This window comes from Callithrix jacchus, chromosome 7 (genome assembly GCF_049354715.1).
Source record: "Callithrix jacchus isolate 240 chromosome 7, calJac240_pri, whole genome shotgun sequence".
NCBI lineage: Eukaryota > Metazoa > Chordata > Mammalia > Primates > Cebidae > Callithrix > Callithrix jacchus.
The window spans coordinates 2,865,210-2,881,256 of NC_133508.1; the positions used below are offsets into that span (position 1 = coordinate 2,865,210).

At 45.9% G+C, this 16,047-nt stretch overlaps 2 protein-coding genes across 53 annotated transcripts in view; one reads left to right on the top strand and one right to left on the bottom strand.

Moving 5' to 3' along the window:
- Positions 1-16,047, top strand: part of LOC144576862 (uncharacterized) — a 139,754-nt gene that overhangs the window by 103,603 nt on the left and 20,104 nt on the right. Inside the window, exons 5-6 of one of the 3 annotated variants that reach the window (XM_078329322.1) lie at positions 4,872-4,997; positions 10,030-16,047. The exon at positions 10,030-16,047 is cut by the window's right edge and continues 20,104 nt beyond it. In XM_078329322.1, coding sequence (XP_078185448.1) covers positions 4,872-4,997; position 10,030 — 127 coding nt within the window. In that variant the 3' untranslated portion in view covers positions 10,031-16,047. The other 2 variants (XM_078329323.1, XM_078329321.1) reach the window with 2 other exon arrangements.
- Positions 1-16,047, bottom strand: part of CELF2 (CUGBP Elav-like family member 2) — an 859,904-nt gene that overhangs the window by 79,554 nt on the left and 764,303 nt on the right. For all 50 annotated transcript variants that reach the window (XM_078329300.1, XM_078329290.1, XM_078329286.1 and 47 more), the window contains one exon: positions 5,976-6,024. In XM_078329300.1, the coding sequence (XP_078185426.1) occupies positions 5,976-6,024 (49 nt within the window). The remainder of the gene's footprint in view (positions 1-5,975; positions 6,025-16,047) is intronic.

Genomic DNA, 16,047 nt, shown 5'->3' on the forward strand with positions numbered 1-16,047 from the left:
CTGCACAGAATGAGCTCAATGAGGAGAACGTCAGCTGGCCTGAGCCACTGCTTGTGTTCAGACTCGGAGGAGACATGGGTAACAGGCACCGTGGGCTCTGATTCCTGGGAGGGAGACTACTGAGGACCTGACCTCCTATATGCCAGTGGAAAACTTCCAATTAAAATTCTTTCTCCTCTGTTCAGAGAGAGCAGAGTAGCATGGATCTGCTGTGAGCTGGTGAAGCCTGGTCAATCATGGGCAGCACAGGCCTGACAACTATGCCAGTCATACACAGATATCCTGGGCAAGGTGGTCACCTGCGGGCTGTCCACGCCACCTGCTACAGGCTATCTACACCGCCAGTGCTCACTAACACGGGAGGATTCTGGTGGGGGAGACCCTGTAAGAACATGGTATTCCCTTGAAGGGAAAGGGGACAGATGGGATGGAAAGTGGGTAGAAAAGGGAAAAAAATCACCGACTCCTCCTTCCCTCTCATCTCCAAGACTCCTACCCCCAGCAGAATATGGCTGACATTTTTATGAGAATAATAAAAAAAATCCTGTTGTGTTCCTTCTTACCCTGAACAATCTGGTTGTAGTTCCTTTAAACAGAAGCAAATGAAAATTCCCCCTAAGTTCTTGGTTTCACTGGTAAACCTGTAATTACGGTATTTAGCTAAAACAATTTGTAGGTTTCGAGCTTCAGGGAGACGGCATGGTAAACTAAACATGCAGCTCCTGGGTAAGCTAAAAAATGATATTTTCTAAGATGAACATGAAGAAAATGGAAACTACTCATGAAGAAATGCTGACTTCCTAGCCATCACTCAGGGTCACCTTGGCTAGGCAGCAAAAAGGAAGATAACTCCCACTTTTAAAAATAGCAAGTATTAGCCAAGAAAAAAAAGGGAAACGTCCATCATCCACGTTGTCAAAACGTTAACTTCCGTCTGTGTGTGTGGTGTGTGGGCTTACCTGTGCGTGTGCACAGGAGTGCTGGGCTTCTGGACTCTCTTCCTAGCCAGTGCTGTTCTGGGTTTCAACAGTTGGGCTGTGTTTGCTTTAAAGGCAAAACGGGAATACCGAACACACCCAGCTTCCCGTTCTTAGGGTCCCCAACAGCTTTGTAAACATTCTACAAAAATATAGTTATCTTGAATTCACTTGGTTTTTCATCAACTTTTGATGACCATCTTGGTGAGTTCTCACTGGGCACTACATATGTCACTTATTTTTCTCAACCTACAGAAAAGTCAGTTTAAATAAAACCTACTGTGTTCAGAGTATTCTGCTAGGTGCTTTAAGGAAGTGAAAAAAAAAAAAAAAAAAAAAAGAAAACCACTTAAAAAGTAAGGTCCCTGCCCTCTAGGGGCAAAGTCATTTTCCATGACAGACACTGAATGAGGGCAGGAAAAGGCTTTTACCTATGAAGTGCTGCACAGATGGGGTCCCCACACTACAGTAGTAACGATGACCACAGAATCAAAAGGGCTTCCACACAGGCCGCCATTTAAAGTCTTCCTTCCATGATATGAGAAGACTGGGTTAATACTTTAAATGTATGGGGTGACTTTTTTAAGTTAGGGGAATAGAAACTTCATTTTTAAAAAAACCCCTAATTGTAAGTCTGTGCTAACACCCTGGCGTACAATCTGTGAAAGTCACACCTGGATTTGGGGCTGCCTGAATTAATTAACAACTTCTCAATGTGTTAGTGCTAACATATGGCATTTAATTACTGCCTCCAAATCTGTGAGTCTCTCTTCTTTGAATTTCAAAATTATTTCTTCATCTTATAGTGAATCAGAAAGTGACTGGGTGGAACCACCCCGTGATTCCTATTTTTAATGAGGCCTTGCAGGTCTGCACCCTCTGCTAACAATATTTAGTTATCTCCACTCCCGCCAGCTCTGAACTTGACACATGGACACTGGAGGTTTTGGAGGCCTTGACAGAGAAACACACACAGCAGCCTTCAGCGGCATTTCTCAATTCTAGGCTTTAAGGACCCCCAGCAAGTTGTGAGGTTGGAGGGTTAAAGCAGGATGGATGGATTTATGCTCTGAACATAGAGTAAAAACAACAAACAACTCCCCTTGTGATAAGAGGCAACACATCGGAGTGAGTACAGGCCCTGGCCTCCGAGTCCCAGACCCAGAACCAAAGCAGCTTCTGTGTTTGTATCACTCACTCCTAGCCAAACTTCAGCAACTGCTTGTGACCTTCAATCTCGAATAGCTGGTACCTTGTTGGGCATAGCAACAGAGGATTAAAAGCTGGATGGCATAGAGAATGAAAGAGAGTAACTATGTTTCTGCTCGTTCATAACGGTGCATGAAATCCACACCTCTTCAAATACCCTGCCTGTCCCACCATTCAACTTTTTGCAGTGGGAAAATAAAAACAAAGGTGGATTCTGTTGGAAGGTAGGTGTTTGCTCAGTGTGCTCCTCTTAGCAGCCCCAGCAGTTTTTGCTTCTCCAGAGTGAGACTGTTTTCCTTTGGGACAATCTCGCCCTGAGGGAGCATGTGAATGGAAAACACAGGCCACGAGCTTCCATCAGTGTGCCAGAGCCTGCGGCTCACATCACACACAGCCAACGGAAAGGGCAGGTTCCAGGAAGCCACACAGACTCGGGAGGTCTGCCCAGTAAAGTCCCAAGTGCAGGGCTGACCTGGGTGCAGCCTAACATTTCTGGGCTCACCCCAGAGGTTCCCTTTCTCAGAATAGCTCTATGGACAAAAGCTGCCATGGAGTTCACCTGTCCATCGTGAATTAATCCATGATTAGCAGCTCTTTCTTGCTCAGCAAATACAAAGTTTCAGCAATCTGAACACAGTGATAATGAAGACAGTAACTGTCTAACTGTGATGAGTCCTTTGTGCTCTCCATAAATGTCAGCAAACTCAATAAAAGTGCAATTAGAGCTCGTTATACTTCTTTCAAAACTACAGGAGCTATTTAGAGCAACTGAGCCAAAGAAATCTTTGTGCTCTCTGAGCTTTTGAAACTGTGCTTACCTGTCAAAAATGCCATGTGAAATCAGAAAAGGCTTGCAGCTTTTATCACTTGCTTTAGAAAATTACACATTTCTCCTGCTTCCTCAAATCAGGTCCAAAGAGAACCTCAAAGCTGCTGCTGTCTATACCAGGTGAGGTTCCGTTTGGGCCTCTAGAAAGAAAAGCCCTTTAAAAGCAGCCTTCGGTCCATTTTATTTTTGAACTTTTCTTACTGAAAGTTCAGAAAATCAAGGTCCACACACAAAGCAAAAGGAGAACTGGTGCAACTAGAAGGCTTCGGGGTTTTCATTGGTACATACAGATCTCTGCTTTGGACAGGCCAGCCTCTGCCCCTCAGAATGCACCAAAAAGGCTGCCTCGGTGAGGGGAATAAGTGTTAACTTGGCGGAACTTAGCACACTGGATACTTGGTATGTGCTAGGTATTATGCTGAGCTCTTTACAGATTTTAACTGACGTAAACCTCAAATAACCTTGTAAGACGGGCATTACAACAAATGTTCATACTACTCCACTGGAGCCTCCTCTTACAGCTAAAGAGACATTGATGCTAAGTAAGATTAAATAACTGCCCAAGGACAAAGCCAATCAGCATGGAGTCAGGGGTCAAACCCAGGCGTCTCCAAATAGTTCTTAACTGCTACTCCAGGCTGCTGCTTGGAAAACAGCATTTTCAGGTAACCGTCTCATCCTAGAAATAACAATGCCTGATGCTCCTTGGCTTCTGTCATCATGCAAAATTGGGAGTGCCCATGACAGTTTTATTATTTGCTGTGATTCTAGACCGAAAGCAAACATGATCCTCAGGGGCCAGAGTGGACACTGGACAGAAAGAACAGCATAACACTCTGCAAACTCCTGGCAGCTGCCTGCAGAAAGGGTTCTTTAAGGCAGATGAATATCTGCACAGCAGAAAATGCAAATGAAAAATATCCCTTTGTGTTTCAATACTGGATATTTCAAGTCACATGTTTTCCATTTGGCTAATTTGTCATGTTTTTATAACTACAACCAAAGGTTCAGAAGGGAGACAAACACTTTCCACAGACTTTCACTCCATGGTCCTTGTCCTGACACAGTTTAGAGAATTATGCCAAAGATAGGGAGCACGTCTTGGTGGCCACACACTCTGAGGTGACTTGTACCAACAGGATTCATCCCAAAATAGAAGATTCACCTCTCCTCTCTCCCACTGAGGAACTGATCAGACTGCAAGGACACACCTCCAGTGTGCAAGGGCAGAAAGGAGCCAGCCTGGGTGAAGCGGTCTTTTTCCCAGGCCAGCAGGCTCTGTGAAGCGCCCGCAGAGGCTGGGAGACCACCTCTGGGTGTAAACAGTAATCAGCATTCTATAGAAGTGTTCTATCATTAAAGAGATTGCTACAAATACCTTATTTTAGTCCTGGGCCGGGGGAAAGCCAACTGAGGTGCGACGGTCACCATTAATCCCATTTTACAAATGTTGAGATTCAAGTTCAGTGTTTAAGTGACTTCTGGATTCTTAAATCAGTAGACTGAACATTACTTCCAGAAGGTCAGAGACACAGTCTCTTGGGGTCTTTTCTTCTTCCTTTTCCCGTTCACTGCTGCAGCCCCAGCCCCTAGCAACATGCCTAGCACACAGTAACTGATGCATTAAGCACTGGTGAATGTAGGAGCAGCGTGGCTCAGTCATGGGCCCACACAGCAGCAGCGGATTTGACAACTTCTGCTGCTAAGAGTCAAGTTTGTGGTAAAGCAGTAGAGCAAAGAGGAATTAACCCTAAGTAAAGTGCAGGGCAAAAGAGAAGACAGTGGTTAAAGCACCAAAGTCTCCTCCTAGAGAGAGAAGAGCTTTGTTAAAAATTTTGTGTTCTTTCTTTATATAGGTATGTTGCCCAGGCTGGCCTTGAACTGCTGGGCTTAAGGGATCCTCCTGCCTCAGCCTCCCGGGCAGCTTTGACTACAGGCGTGGGCCACTGTGTTCTGCTGAGAGCTGAGAAAAGCAAGCTCTGGTAAGCCAGGTGCAGGGAGCACTGCACTATGACTTGGAATTTTCTTCAAAACTTTCTAGTCTGTGGAGAAGCCAGAAAATGGGATGCACTACAATTAGCAAAAAATACCTTGTGGAGAGATTTAGAGCCCAATCATGATTTACATTTGCAGATATGTAGATCTCTGAGTGCATGGCTTCTGCCCTGATTACTAATTAATGAGGTGCAAAACTGCCTGTTGGAAGGAAACAGTACTGATTATGACAGTCTTATGAGACAGAGCAGCTCTCTAGTCTAGGACGGTAGAAGATTCTTTTAACATACATTTCAGTAAATTAAAAGAACAAAACAGGGACAGAAGGTTTGCAGAAATGAAACAAAAAATTAAAGAGGGAAATGTGGCTATCAACTCTCTCGTGTCTCGAAAAGGCAAAACCCAATTATTTCATGGACGTCATCAAATGCATATTTTTGCACCAAGTGTACATTTATTTCATCAGCAGACTAAACGCTGAATTCTACTGTAAATGTATCCGTGCAATTTAGAGGAGTACAATAAGGGAGGCTCCAAGTCCAAGAGAAACACATGGAAAAGGTAAAAAAACCAACAAGCAGAATCTCCCAGAAAGACAGCCTGAGTCTTCCCTGGCAGTTCCTCTCTTGCTGACGTCCCCTGCATCCCCATGAGATGGCCCCATATTGCTCTGATGGAGGAGACAGGAGCCAAATGCTACAGAGCCACTACACAGGACAAGTCCCAAACAGAAGGACACAGAAAGCCACTGCTTCTGACAGCCTCATGATCTTTACACCAGAGATCAACGAGACAAGACAGTGGAGACTGCGTTCCTCTAGACACGCAAGCCACAGCTAAGGTTCCTGCAGCAGCGTTTTCTCTTCTAGAGAGAAATGCAGCCGGGCCGCCTCCTCCCACCCGCATCTGACTTTTTCATTTAAAGAAGCAGGTATGATTAAACAAGACAGTTGGTTACCACCTACCGTTTGACTTTTCACTATCTGCAGGTTTCATCTGAATGGGATGATGCATCTAAAAACACAAAAGTGAGAAAGTAAAGGCAGATTGAACAACTGTAAAAGTAATCTCAGGAAACTGAAGCAATTTGAGTTCTGATACTGTTTTAAGGGCACATAAGTAACAACAAGACTTCTCCCAGGTAATATTAACTACGTTAAAAAGCAGGCCTGTGTTTTCAGGAATCAAACCCTTTTAAGTCACGTGGCCCCGTAACACAACACATATTTAAAAGCTTGGGCTCTGCAGTCAGACTTGAGTTTCAAACCTGGTTCTGCCACTCAGTATGGTTTCTGCCTCTACATTATAGGTAATACTGCTTCTGCCATGTGTTACAGCTATGCAATCTCCGGCAAGTGTCTTAACTTCTCTGAGCTTCAGCCTCCTCATCTGTGAGATGGAGATAACACCTGAATTGCAGGGCTGGTCAGAGTTAAATGAGAAAATGCATGTAAAGTGCTTCATAAGTAGAGGCTAAGATGTGTGGAAAACAACTTAGCTATTATCATATTATTATAAAATTAAATCATGCAGACTTTTCTGGCCATCCTGTGTTTGTTACATGGGTTTTTCCTAGGTCTCATGAGTAATCTGAAGATCTAGCAGTTGACTGACTCAAATGCTAGTATATAATTTTTATTAAATGCTAATACAAATATAGAATAGGAACACAGAGCCACTGAAGAATGGAAAGAAGGATGGAGAGGAGGAGGGGAAAAGGGAGGGAGACACCTACCTTCCAATCATGTCTAGTACATGACAGGAGTGGAAAGAAATTGCGACAGCGGGGCTGAGGTCCTGAGCTACATTGGACTCGGGTGTCCCATGGCTCTTCATAGAGTGCCTGGTCCAGAGTGTGTTCCAATCATAAAATGCTGCCACCATTTCCAATTAGAATCAATTCCTCAAACCACCTCCAAAGGGCCTCCTGCTTCACATTTCATTGTACCCCAAGGAACACAGAAGCCACAGGGTGGATGGAATCCCTGAAGGTGCAAATGGTTTTATTATAACAGGTCCCACTCTCTCTGAACCTTTTGTGGACTTCCATTCCTTGCAAGCCACAGCTCTGGGTTTTACCTAATTTAAATGAAAGGGAAATGGCACTTGGCTCTGGTGCCTTCATCATGGGAAATTATTACCAGGCAGTCAGGATCACGTGCACCTAATGTCTGCCTGGGTCTTCAGAGCAGAGGAGGAGGGAGAAGAAAGAGGCTAAGTGAGCTGCCTCTTCCAAAGCAGGACAAGTCAACTGTGGAAAGCCATGAGCTGGGCTGAGGAGTGTGACCTCTATTCTAGAGTAATGGAGAGAAGGACCAGTAACTTGGCTGGGGGAGATGGACAGAGTCTCTGAGCAAGTGATCCAGCCGGCATGCATCTATCTGGTTGTACAGCAAGGATGGAGGAAACAGATACCCTCTGTCAGGCTCTAGGCCAAGGACTGGGAACAAAGGCCAGTGAAGAAGGTGCTCAGTGTGGCGGGGGTAGGAGAGACGCTGCTGCCCACAGCCAGTAAGCACCCTAGCAAGCGGGTGGGAGAGGCAGGACAGACCTTGGCACAGGAGTCCAGGGGTGTGGGACTTAATCCTGCCTGGCGAGGAAAGCCAAGTTGCTATCTGGGTTGAATCCCTGGATGTGCCAGCAACCAAGGGGGACCAGCATGTGAAACCCACGGGACCTTCCAACGAGGGGAAGGGTGACAGTTCCTTCTCACAGGAAGGGAGACAGTTCCTTCTCAACATGAGCACGGAGGACCATAGGAAGGGGCTGTAGAGTTGGGCAACTCCCAGGCCTCAGAGGGTCTTGTAAGCTAAGGAAGTGAAATTTTGTCTGAAAGTACCTGGTCAGGTACAGAAGATTTAAGTAGCAAAGGCAACAAGATGGAAATTCTAGAAAAGCCATTTTGGCTGCAGCATGGAGGGTGGATCACAGAAGGGAGACATGGGCAGGGAGGACAGTTAGGAGGCTGTTGCCACAGGCCAGGTGACACTGGCGGAGGCTGAACTTCATGGCTCCTGGCTGGTTGTGGGGATGATGGAGAAGGGGAACTCCAGATGTGTACACCAGGTGGACTGTGGGATGACTGCCCAAATGGAGAAAATGCGAGCAAGGAGTTTCAGAGGCGGCCAAAGGGCACCGGTCTGGACGCGATAAGTTTCAGAGGCGGCTAAAGGGCACAGGTCTGGACACACTGTTTGATGTGACTGGGACACAGACTGCAGTTGTCATCATGGGGCTCAGCTTGAGAGAGGGTCCAGGGCCACAGGGAATGTTCCTGAGCATGGCAGTGAAGCCACAGGTATGTGTGAAGCTGTCAGTGAGGGAAAGAAGCATGCAAAGAGCTGAGAGCCAAGGACAGAACTGCACAGAATACCAGGAGAGAGGAGTCCAAGGAGGGCAGCGCAAAGGGCAGGAGAAGCTGCAGGAGTACCTGGTCCCACGGGAGCCATGAGGGAGAAGAGTTTCAAGAATGAGGGAGTGGTCAGCCAGAGCAAGGGCTGTGAGGGGACAAATAATTTGGATTTGGCAATAAAAAATTATTCAGGGAATCTATCAGAAGTAGGTTCTGTGGAGTGGCAGAGAACACCAGGTCATAGGGAGTGGAGGGGAAAACAGAAGAACAACAGTGGATATGGTGAACGAGGACTTCTATTTTGAGGTCACCTGCACAGGGGTTTAATAGGAAACTCAGTGGAGGACTGGGGGTGGCATCTGTCCTTTCAAGACAGGAAAGGCTTGTGCAGGTTCATCTGCTGAAAAGAGTCTGATAAGATTCACAGGTTCAAGATATAGGAGAGACAAGGTGAGCCGACCTACATTATGCATGGGACACAAAAATGAAATGAACATGGCTTCTGCCCGCAGGGAGCATGCAGTCCATCATGGTGGTTGATGTGCATCCACATAGAAACAGGGACAAATCGAAGAGGAGCACAAACAGCCCGAGAGCATTCAGATGCATCTGTCATCTGTGAAATACATGGAGGGTGGGAGGCAGAAATCTCAGAGCAGCAAAAACAGAACCCCTCTACTCTAAATCTGTAAAGGGACCTGGAAATTGTGCGGTCAGTGCTCTTGGCTGACAGGTCTGAAGGGAATAAGTGACTGCATGGACACAGGTGATTAACAAGAGCTGGGATTACACAAATCTGATATCCCTACTCTTAATCCCATGACGCCTCCCCTAAACCACACTGCTTCTCCATAAAATGTCCAGTGTGGGACCTTGGCCATATGAGCCTTTAATTGAGAACAGCATGCTTCACTCACTAAAGGCGACAGACACATACTCATTTGAAGGCACCTGCAATATCCCCTTAGGGGAAAGTAATCTTCCCTTCCCCCTAACTCCCATAAGACCTGATCTCTGTAGCCTTATGACTCGTATTACACTAAGACTGGACTCTCAGTGTTCACGCAGCTGCTGAGAGAATTAGCCTGTGCTGCTCTAAGACTCCACAGAAGGCTCGGCAAAACAGCAGTGGTAGTGGTAACTGAGCTACTGCCACTGCACACTTGAACTTTGTTTTGGTCTTTCGTGGGCTCAGCAGGGGAAGAATCAACTTCACGGAGCTGTGGACTGTCAGACCATGGTGAATTCTGAATAGGTGGTCACCCCACTTCAGGTATGTTCTGAAGACAAGCTAGATAATGTATGCAAAGCACTGTGACCTTCTTAGAGAAAGGTGTTCAATCAGAACTGTATTAATAATGGCTCATTATCATGACCGGTTCATTTGAGTTACAGATTTCTGATCACACCAGATGTAAATGTCAAGGAAGACAAAAAATGGGTGGGAGGACTTGTTCTCATAACACGTTCCGCTTCCTCAAAATCTTCCGGCTCCACGAACTTTGGGAGATTTCTTCAGGAGCGAAGTTATGAAAAAGTGGACATTCTAGTGTAAAGTTTCAAGTTATAAGGATGGAAAAGAGAATTCTTTCCCTGTAACAGAAATCGTTTCAGTGATATGACCCAGTATGACTGCTGGTTTATTCACGTGTTTCTGTTTTTACCAGACGCTGTATGTTAGATGCTGGGAAGAGGAGGAGGAGAAGGCTTTCTTATTGCAATGGAGCTTGCAGTGTGGTAGGAGGGACAGATAGAGCAACCGTTTCCCACAGCGTGGTAAGAGGTGTGCTAAGAGCTGTAGGGTGGGAACTCTAAGAGACATCAAATACAGATGGAGGAAGGACACGCTGGGGAAGGTGTTTCAGATGAAGCAACGTCTGCATTCATTCTCGAAGAAATTCATTGTTAACCAGAAGATGTGTAAAGGACATTTCAGGGAAGAGAAAATACGCCCTACAGTTGATAAAGAATGATGACATATCCCAATCAACAGAGGAAGCAACAGAAGTTGTTAAAAAGAACCTTCACCGAAAACAAAATACCTAAAGCACAACAAGGCTAACAGTGAGAAATCTGTTCGTGGGCTGGACAATTTCAAGTAAAAAGAAAACAATGCGAATCTACTCACTCCTGAATTAAACCTTCCTTAGGCGCCAGGATAGGCAGCCAGAGCCCACACCCTCAGCACCCTTCTCAAGAGCTGATGATGAAATCAGTGGGGTCAGAACCGTTGCTTCTCAACTGCTTCCTGTGACTAGGGACCCTGGCCCTCCCTGCTGCCAGAGTTAGACGGGACCTGAGGCAGGATCTCATGCTGTGCCCTCCACATGCCTGCAAGTCCCAGGAGACAGCAGGAAGCCAGGGGAAGGCCCAGATGATGTGGGAGTCGCTAATTTAATCTGCCTACTGTGTGGCTAGGGTCAGGCCTGACACTAGTTCCCGGAGACTACCTCCTTCCTCTGTGACAAGAGAGCACACAATCTTCAAGAAGTTTTGCAAGGAGCCTCTGAACCGAAGAGATATGTGCTAATTAAACTGAGGCTGCAGCTCCCAGCTGTACAGAATGGGCTGTGACATAAACATCTTCAGCGGTCTGTACTGCCATGATCTATCTACACTGTCTGATGAGTCTAAGAATTGTACACACACCAGACCCTGACTTTACAGGGTGGTTTTCCTGAGTCATGATGAAACACAACGAGTCTGCTACTTCTGCTCATCTCAGCCGCTCCTGCAGCCAGCTTAGAAGACGACAGATCTCCGGTCCCCCAACGCTAGGCTGCAGCATGTCAGTGGGGAAATGGCAGGAACGTAGGGTTTGCGAATAGACCCTGATGATGGGAGTAAATGGGACTTCACATGTTTCTTCAGCTTTAAATTGCTTTAAAGAAAGGCGTCTAAATCCATTCATTTGAAGAGTTCCTTGAAGGAACATGAATTTTTAGATTTTTTTTTTTTTTTTTTTGAGAATAACATTTTGCCTAAAGCCACACACTAAGGTACTGGTTAACTCCTTGGTCTCTGTTTAGCCCTATTTGTTTAAAAACCAGTGACACATAATGAAAGGGGAAATTTCAAGGGCTCCTTCCCTTCCTCCCTCCTGTGGGGAGGGAACTAGAGCTAAACACCGTCCTAAGAAGGCTTCTGCTGAACCTCTGTTGCTCTTGTGTACTGAGAATCAGCATCCTACACACAGTCAAGGTGGAGCTCGTGGAGAGGAGCATCCCGACACACAGAGGTGTGGTCCTTTGGGGTCTGCTTGGGCTCTCAGTGAGCTGGAGCTTCCTGAGGACAGGTCCCTGTCTCATGGTCCCTTCTCTCCCAAAGATAAGCTCCTGCACCCACAACAGCACAGGGTGGCTTGATTCTGACCTGGCATCAGTTGCCACCAGTGCCTCCATCCCTGTCACTCTGGCAGGAGCCATCTGTTGCTGGCAGACCACACAAGCCTCCCAGCATCAGGCCTCCGCCTTCATCCCACCCCCTGGGGATGAGTGGCCTGTGGTCCTCCTACCTCTTCTCCCTCCCTACACACACAGGGCCCCAGAGCTGAGTGCTCCATTCTGGTCGTCACCCTGGCTGGCCTGTGACTGGGCCTGACACCTCTCACTCCCGAATGAGCTGACCTTCGATTCATCACACAAGGGCCCAGCTGTGACTCATGAAATGAAAATGAGAGTACGACTTAGGAGCAAAGTCATTTCGCAAGTCTGAGGGGCAAGTGCATGCACAGAGTGCTGCACACAGCTCTGCCAACAGCTGTCACTGCCTGGTGCCGCTGCGAGGCTGGCCACTGAGCAGCCATGCTCTCCGGAATCACTGCTATGGACGGTCTCATGGGGCTCTCTGAAGCCCTAAGCCTTGGTCAGTCTCTGCTGCAGGAAGGGACAGTTCTGAGCCAATGTAGGACTAGTCTGGAGACAGAGTCCTGGGGGAGGGAAGAGGCTGTGCAGGGGCACGGCTGGCTCCTCACCCATAGAAGAATTCGTGTTGGAACTTGTTGAACCCCAGACATCACCAATTGATGAGTTAACCACCTTTAACACGCGATTCAATAAAACATGCCATTTTTAACCTGAAGTGGGTTTTACAGAGCCACTGTTATGCATCTCATTATTAAACCTATCATGACCCCTTGAGAGGGCAGCCATGCTAGCACATATTATAAGCTTACTGCCCATAAAATATTTAAAAGTAGAGAAAGGGGATGGGAAGATGTGCATTCACAAAAGAGCTATGTGCCAAGTGAGAAGAAGAAAGGATTCTGGCCAGTAAAGCCCCACTGGTATTTTTCTTTCACTCCACGACAACACAATCATCATCCGTGGAGAATACCCATGACTTGCTTGTAGAGTCACTACGGAATGCCAAAGCACCTATACCTTCTGAATTTTCCTCCGAAAAAATTCAGGAAATGCTACCAAGTTTCAAAAGACTTGCCGCCAACTGGAGGCCTGTCACCTCCTAAAATGAAAGCGTGTGTGCCCCATCACAGGACCTTCTACCGTACAGGAAGGCGCCCCCAAGTCACACAGGTCTGCCTGCCTCCCTCTTGAGTGATTCTGATTCCACTGTTCTATCACGCTCCATATAGCACAGATGGGGAAGCTTTAGGAATGGTGACTTAGGAACACCAATCAGCACTGAACAATAACCTTTACTTAAAAAAAAAAAACCCAAAAAACCAACAGTAATACAATGGTAAACTTGCTAAGATACCTTTAATAGGACACTTGTGAAAGAAAGAATAAAGATGACAAGAATAATCTGTCAGATCAATAACAAGCAGCTGGCCCAGCGTGGTGCCTCACACCTGCAATCTCAGCACTTTGGGAGGATGAGGCGGGTGGATCACTTCAGGTCACGAGCTGGAGACCAGCCTGGCCAAAATGGCAAAACTCTGTCTCTACTAAAATAAAAAAATTAGCCGGGTGTGGTGGTGTGTGCCTGTTATCCCAGCTACTTGGGAAGCTGAGACAGGAGAATCATTTCAACCTGGGAGGAGGAGGATGCAGTGAGCTGAGATCAGCTACTACACTCCAGCCTGGGTGACAGAGCGAAACCCTGTTTCAAAAAATAAGTAAGTCACAAGCAGTTTTTATCACTGGGACAAAGCCACATCTGGAGGTCCTAACTACTCCTGGTGAGTAGAATAGAGCCTTTAGATAGTTTCTGTCAACACTGAGGAAACCTTCCCCTTTGCCTTCATTCTTGAGGCACCCTCACTCTACAGGCTCAGTATGCAGGTAACCCACTTAATTCTGACCAGAGCCCTGGAATGGAACCTATGAGGAACCAAGGCAGAGAGGCTAAATAACTTGGCAGTCAGACCGCAAGCAGTTAGTGGAGCAGGGATTCGAACCCAGGTCCGTCCGGTGGGAAGGCAAGCCCGAGGCCTCTACCCGACGCCACCTCTGATGTGCATCCACCCATATGTGGTGCAAGCAAGTTTTGGGTTTTGAATAATCTGTAACATCACCATAATTTCCCTCTTCCACACTCCACGTAAAGATTGCCTCAATCTAAGGCCTGTCTCCAACAGAAACTCATATTTTATACCTGTGTGTGTAGATTTTCACATACACAACGTCTTAATAATTAGACCGGGAACAAAAATTACTGTTTGGGTTTTATGAAAAGAGCAGGGAAGAAAGCTTAAAAACATGTAATGAATGAAAACACACGTACTTCGCTTTAGAGTCATGCCAGGAAAGTGTAGCCCCGGCCAATCTGCTGTTCGACTAACAGGACGGAACTAAATTCATGTTCAAATCCAGAGGTTCAAAACTCACACAGTGGATTAGACTCTGAGGTGTCTTTCACAGGACAAGCTATCTGAAATGTTCTGCACAGATGCTGAGACGCAAACTGAAGATAAATAAGATTACTATCAGTCATTCTGTGAGAGGAAATAACGGTTGTGATTCACTGACATTAATTGATCCTACATTTTGTGGTTTATTCACAAACAGTGCAGAAAAGTCCACTGGAATCTATAAAACGGATCAAAGTGAAGACCACGCATTGTTGCGTGAGCCATCATTCATGTCAAAAGGCCCTGGGGTGTGGCTTTGTGTTCACTGCCTGTATTATGCAAGGCCTATTTATCTGAACACTGCTTTGGAAATCTGGGAAAAAACCATTCCCTTCTGAAGATGCCAGTTCCACAGTGGAGGCAGAATATATGGCGCTTACCTAACTTCTGAGTCTCAGTGCTATTTCAAGTTGTTGCTTTATGTACCACCATTGAGTTAATGCAGCAGGCACATAGAAAACTTCCTTTTTTTTTTTTTTTTTGAGACAGAGTTTCGCTCTTGTTGCCTAGGCTGGAATGCAATGTCGTGATCTCGGCTCACCGTAACTTTTGCCTCTTGGGTTCCTGGGACTCTCATGCCTCAGCCTCCTGAGTAGCTGCAATTACAGGTGCTCATTTTTTGTTTTTAGTAAAAGGTTTTGCTATGTTGGCCAGGCTGGTCTCAAACTCCTGACCACAGATGATCAACCTGCCTTGGCCTCCCAAAGTGCTAGGATTACAGGCATGGGCCACCACCGTGCCTGGTCAGAAAACTTTCAATCACTATTTGCTGAATAATTTTATACAAGTGATCAAAGCCAGTAAAAAAAAAAATGGGAATTTGAGTTTGAGAACAATAAAGAAACAGAAGTTATCCTTCTCTCATATCCCCTTCTCCCAGCTGGGGGGAAAAACTACAGTGGAAATAAATCACGACTTTTTCCTGACAGCCATGATGTGTGTGACATACTTAAAACACCGATGGCAGTCAGTGCCCACTGGAGTTGTCATCATTGTCTTCATTATTATTTCACATAGTGTAGGAGTTTCCCTGAGAGGAGGGGAAAAGGTCCCATTTGAAAGCTAAGAGAACACACTGGAAAGAGTGGCCTTTCTTCGTCACCTGGGATGTATAGAGCTAGCCGTGCTCAACTCCACATGTTAATAATCCAGGGTTGGAGAGAAACTGCAGAACCAGGATTATGTATCTGATTCCAGCTTATCAGGCTCCAAATCAGCCTCTGTGCTGTAAAGATACTACCCATTTACATTTCCACTAAAATCGTGCCGTACACCGGGGGAGGTGGCGGGGGGGAACAAGCAATGCAGCCATTTAGTCCTGGCAAAAAATAAAATAAAATATTGCAGGAAAACCAGATTACTCTGGGTGGAATTCTGTGAGGGAATTTGGAGTCTGTTATGGTGATTAAATCATCATTTCTGACAGATTACTCTAATCGGCTGTCAGATAGCATTCCACAACCCCATCTGTAACTTGGCATCCTAGTTACTCAGCCCATGTTACCTTCTGTGTATAAAACACACACCAAATAAGAGAAGGTACAGCTTAGCATTTATTACACTCATTAACTGTGATTAGGTTCTGTGTTTTCATACTAAATAATAACACAAGCTTTCATTTTGCTTTATTTAATCTTAAAATTAGAAGAAAAATGAACAGGCTTAAAATAGGAGGCACAGACCATGAACGAAAAATAACACCTAGGATCAAAGCATGAGTATGCTGCTTTCGGTAGCACTGCTCTTCAAAAAAAAGGCCATCTTTTCTTAGTTTAATTTTTCTGAGAAACATTTTTACTCTGTTGGTGATAAAGGTGAATAAACCGATGCCCTTTTTAACCCTCCCATCAGATGTGGCACCCGACTAGCT